This window comes from Lycorma delicatula, chromosome 3, assembly GCF_047948215.1.
Source record: "Lycorma delicatula isolate Av1 chromosome 3, ASM4794821v1, whole genome shotgun sequence".
NCBI classification, from domain to species: domain Eukaryota; kingdom Metazoa; phylum Arthropoda; class Insecta; order Hemiptera; family Fulgoridae; genus Lycorma; species Lycorma delicatula.
The window spans coordinates 112,000,518-112,006,517 of record NC_134457.1 but is presented as its reverse complement, the minus strand read 5'-3'; the positions used below and the strand labels follow the sequence as shown (position 1 = coordinate 112,006,517).

At 29.2% G+C, this 6,000-nt stretch overlaps 1 protein-coding gene across 1 annotated transcript in view; it reads right to left on the bottom strand.

Annotated features, from left to right (window-relative positions):
• Window positions 1-2,804: 2,804 nt before the first annotated feature.
• The window catches only part of tok (tolloid-like protein 1 tolkin), a 200,120-nt gene continuing 196,924 nt past the window's right edge, over window positions 2,805-6,000 (bottom strand). The window contains exon 19 of the mRNA XM_075360396.1: window positions 2,805-3,205. Coding sequence (XP_075216511.1) covers window positions 3,181-3,205 — 25 coding nt within the window. The 3' untranslated portion in view covers window positions 2,805-3,180. The remainder of the gene's footprint in view (window positions 3,206-6,000) is intronic.

Genomic DNA, 6,000 nt, shown 5'->3' with positions numbered 1-6,000 from the left:
GCTGATTTCAGAGTTGAAGTTCTCAGATTCAAATCCTAGTTAACCATGTCCATTTGAATACTAGGTCATGGACATCGGTGTTCATTGGTGGTTGGGTTTCAATTAACCACAGATCTCAGGAATGGTCAGCCTGAGTTTGTTCAAGACTACACACTTACCGATACAGTTACATTACACTGATTAATCGCTAATGACGTAAATTGTTGATGCAACTATAAATAAAAGTATTATAAAAAAAAATTAATTAAACTTTATGAACTAATAGAAAAAATCTATGTACTGTTATTTAAAAAAGTGACCAACATAATATACACCTAGTCAAACTCTTGCAGGAAAAAATTAGATGCTTTTTGTGGTAGAAAACTCTTTCAGGTTATGACTAATCCATCCCTTTTTCAGAAAAACACTATATGCTACAGTATATATAAAAGCAGTCATTTTTTTCCCCCTAATCTCATACATATATTGTTTGGCAAGATCATAATAATAAGAAAAAAATGGTATTTTATTTCAATAATGTACAGCTTGTCAATATCTAAAAAAATCCTCAAATTTAAAATAAAAATAAAACAGTTTTAAAAGAAGAAATAACCTTAACAACTTCAAAATATACTACTGAATCAAATACTATTAATTTCATAATATATGAAGAATCATCTAATAAATTTCAACAAAATTTTATTAAACAATCACCTTTGAAGATCTCTTGCAATGCAAATGAATATAAATATATTCATATAATATATATATATATATATATATATATATATATATATATATATATATATATACATAGAAATAATTCTTTATCACTGTGAAATCTGTAGCAGGTTTCAATTGAAGATCCTCCATTTCTTGCTAATGAGCTTCTTCTTTATAGCTTCTATCCTAAATATTGTAAGCATCCTATCTTTCTTCTTCCTCTTTCTGCCCTCTCTTAACTTTTCTCTCTATAACCTTCACTGAAGCAATTTCTAAGTGCCATAACCAAGATTATTTTTTTCTTCTTATTATCTTTATTATGTTCTGGTCCACTCCTATTCCTCTCAATACTTATTGTCTATCCATTTAATTTTCTCTGATAGTTCTCTGCAGCCACATTTGATATTCTTTTGTATTCTACAAGGGTTGTTTTTTTTCAAGGTCCGATTGGTCGCGAAATAAAAACCCGCACAAAAATCGGATGAACCTTTGTACATATGTGTTGCGCAGCGTCTCTAGTATGGCTTCAATCACGCCATGTCACTTCATTTAGTTCTGAACACTCAGCTAGCACGTAAAAATGTCTACAACAATAGCATCTCCCACCAAGTGTGAAGTGCATACGGTAATTCGATTTCCTCAGGCTGGAGGGTGTAATGCAGCTGAAATTTATCGACAAATAAGTAATGTGTACGGTGAAACTTCAATGAGTGACAGCAAAGTGCGACAATGGTGCAGGAACTTTAAAGAAGGACGTACAGATGTTCATGATGCAGGCGGTCAGGAAAGGAAGCGATTGTCAACTGATGATCTCATTGAGCGAGTGGATGAGGCAATTTGAGAAAATCATCGGTTCACAATTTCTGTATTGAGTGATTCGTTTTCTGAAATTTCAAGGTCAGCTCTCTACACCATTGTGAGTAAGAGATTTCAGTATCGCAAACTGTGTGCGAGATGGGTTCCCAAGATGCTGACCTACCATCACAAAACAATGAGAATGGACGCTTCGTTAATGTTTCTCCAGCGCTACCACAATGAAGGAGAAGATTTTTTTAACAAAATTGTCATAGGGGACGAGACATGGGTCCATTTCGAAACTGAAGAAACAAAAGAACAATCCAAACAGTGGATGCAATTCTCATTCTCCCAGTAAACCTAAGAAGTTCAAGCGAACCTTCTTCAACAGAAAGTGTATGGCTATTGTGTTCTGGAACCGGAATGGAGTTCTCTTGGTGGAATTCATGGAACGTGGCACGACCATCACTGCAGCCTCATACTGCGTGACTTTTCAACGTCTACGAAGGGCAATTCAGAATAAGCGGAGAGGAATGTTGTCATCAGACATTATCTTTCTCAATGACAATGCTCTGCAGCTGTAACAAAGAAGCTCCTGCAGCATTTTCATTGGGAAGTGTTTGATCACCCACCATACAGCCCGGACTTGGCTCCATCCAATTTTCACCTCTTTGCTCACATGAAACACTGGCTAGGAGGACAACATTTTGGCACAGACATCGAGCTACAGACCAGCGTAGAAACATGGCTGAAAACACAGGTGGCTCTGTTCTATGATGAGGGTATTGGAAAGTTGGTACCATGCTATGACAAATGTCTAAATCGGAGTGGCGACTATGTAGAAAAATAGCGTAACTATGTAAGTATTTGTTCAAAAAAATTTTTTTATTTTCACTGTGGTTTTAATTTCGTGACCGATCAGACCTTGAAAAAAAAATAACCGTCGTATATAAAAAAAAATACTAGTGATTTAGTCAAAAATCAAAGTTCATAAAATTTATAAAACTTCTGGAGGAAATATTTTTCAGAATTTTCATTAGGGATTACCATAATACGAAATCTTTTTTTTTTGTGCTGAGTTGCTTACAAATAATTTTGCAAGATAAAATCAAAATTAGTGGTAGGAAATATGTCTAAAAAAATGGACAATTTTCTAATTCCAACATTGTAGAAACAGCTGGAATAATAAAAGTATTATTGATAATATTTATTCAACAAATTCCTAAAAAAAATTTCCATTCTAATTTACAGTAATTTACTAAGAAGTTTTATATAACAAAAACCATTTTAAATTTTAATAATTTCAACAGATAATATTTATCAGCATATTAACTTCTATATCAGAGAAACATTAAATTCTCTGCAATTTTCACTTTATTACATATTCCATCTGTCACTTAAAACTACATTTTAAGAAGCAATATAAATAATACAAACTCTAAATTCTCTGTTTTTCAAAAGTTTCCAAATATTTTAAGCATCAGCAAAAACGTTAAAAAATTCCCTATAACATCTAATACCTTTTTTATAGGATTCTTGATAAGATATTAAACTGAATTATCTTATTACTTTAAAGTAATGAGATTGCTTATCTTTCTGCTTACAGATAAGCTATACCTTGAAAGTTGTGGTGAGTTGTACAATGGAGAGTAAACAAGAAAATGCCAGTTGCTGATATTACACTTAATAAACTGGTTCCTGAAGATCACTGAAATTAAAAAAAAAACAGGATACTATTGGCATAATTCTTAAATTGCTAATGACCACAGTATCAATCGATACCCCTTCCATAAAAAATAAATAATTATTAACATCAAAAATAGAAAAATAACAGAAATTTTCATGATCCATCAAACATTTTTATATTTTTTATTCAGTTTATACAACCAAAAAAAAAAAAATAATAAAAAAAAGAAGTTGAATAAAAAAAATAAAATAAAAACTTAAATAAATAATTTAATAATAAATAAAATAACTTAAGTAACAATGTATTCTAATAATACATTTTTTTATAGCATAACAATGATATGTTTGTATTAACATAATTTTACAATAATTTATTAATGATAATTAAGGTGTTTAATGTGTACTGCATAGTGTTTTGTTTACTTGGTACATTAAACATAATTTGCATTATACATTTATTACTTAAAATTTAATCTTTGGTTTTACAAATATTTTAATTTATATTTTATTAATAGTAAAAATAAATTATATCATACATAACTTCATTAGTTGACCATAAATATTTTTTTTCAATTGATAAATAAGTTTATAAAGAGGAATAAAATATTGTTCAGTCAGTGAATTGGAAAACTTGTATCTTTATTAGATCTCAATTTTTAAATAACTCTCTCCAGTAGAAAATTACACTAAACTACTGGTAATAAATTTCAGTATAATAAATAATAATATGCTATTTTACAATATACTTATGTAATCATTTTGTGTTTTCCTTAGCACTTAATTTTAAAGAATATCCTTAAAGTTTATTACTCTTGAATAAGTTTTACAAGTAACAGCTAACCTATTATAAATAACCCAAAGTGAAACTGTAATTATAAAAAAAAAATATTAAAGTTTGTTGTTTACTATTACTGGACCATTTAACTGGCGTCTGTGAGTGAGGGAACTTGATAACTAGATGTGAGGTTACAGTATATTAAACTAGGTATTTAGTGCATATCTAGTACCTTATCTATTATCTGTAATATTACTTCTGCAATAATATATTTAATTACTGGACATGTTATTGTTTAGAGTGATTCTGAGAAGGTGTATAGTGATTTATTCAGAATATAGACAGAATCAGCTGAGGTATCATTTTTTAGTAATACATATAAAGTATTAACTCATGTACAATGCTGTACTATTTTAACCATTAGTGAAATGTGGATAGTTCAGCTAGCATGATTACTATGTGTTTGGTTTCATGAGTCAAAACCTACCAGTATGGTTCAATGTATTTTCCTACCAGAGTGGTAGGGTTTTCCCAGTTGACCTACAATTCATGCTTGGCACTAGAATTTTGATCTATTTGAGATGAATCATCAACATGTAACCTGCATGTTTCTGAAGTTGGATATGTATAAGCTCAAAAATTTTCACATTCCACAATTAAATCTAACAACCAAGAAGATGTTCTTATCAGTTGTTCCCCAGGTCAAGAAATTGATCGAATGTATCGAATCTGAGAAACAAGACCACCTTATTTCTCAGACTCGATACATTCACTATTTATTTTATCCTTAACTTCCACTTTTACTGAACGCAAAAATTGAATCACTCTACTATAGTTACAGAAGTGATGTCAGTTATGTTGATTCAAGATTGACAAGAAATTTATTTCACGTGGTATGTTTGTTTACCAATGATATTCAGATTGAACCATACAATAGTTATAATCATTATTTTATGAAGAAGTTGATGTTTTGCTATAAAATGAATACCTCAGTTTATTATTAGATATATTCTTTCAAAGTTGTAAAGTTTTTTTTTAATCATCTGTATTACATTGATGTAACTTACTTCTTTGTAATTCTTAAATTTAGACTTGATCATACCATCTTCAATGTGGGGGAACAGTAGAAACTTGAGTGAAGAAAAAATTATACTGGAAAGGGGGATTTATCCTATACCATATTATCTAAACTTTAAAAACAGTTAGTGTAACATCTGACAGAATAACTGTAAGGTAAATATGCATTGAATAGTTGATTTATCAGGCACTCAATTAAATGAATGTCATTTGTATGGAACAATAATAAACTGGTTAGTATTAGATTTTAAACAATAGTTAAATATTTACTAGGAGGAAACCAGCAATTTCAAAATTAAAGAATGTTAAACTGTCAATTTAACAAATATTATTATCTCATTACAATTTATACACAATGAAATAAATAATTCATAACAATCAGATCAGATAATAATTACATAAGAACTAGATTCATCAATGCCTAGTATTAGAGAATTCAATTTAACATAAAAGTGGTAAATCGAGACACTGACTGCAACTTTTTATGTTATATGTGAATTAATTATTATGCAGGGAAACTTAAAATAAAGATGTTCATACAACAGTTTGATCTAATTGATAACAGAAAAGCCAGCAGATCATGAATTCAATAACAGTCATATTAATACTAAAAATCATAAATGTTAATCATTCCTACTTAGTTTTAAAATTATTTCCCTATCCTCTATTTTATCCTTAACTTCTGAAGAACCTGCAAATATTTGACTCTTAAACAAAAATCTTTTTTGACTTTCATATTTTCTTCAGTGCAATTATGTTGACAACTTTCTTATCATAAAGAGATACAGCTCTAGTCATTTAAGTTAAGAAAAACAATTGAAAAAATTACTATTATATTTTTAATTCACTAATTAATATATTTTAAATGCAATGAAATACAATTAGCATTATTGTGTTATGTTTTATTAAAAACATTTCAAGATGGGAATACAATATAATTAACACTGTTATAAAAAAAAAAGGTT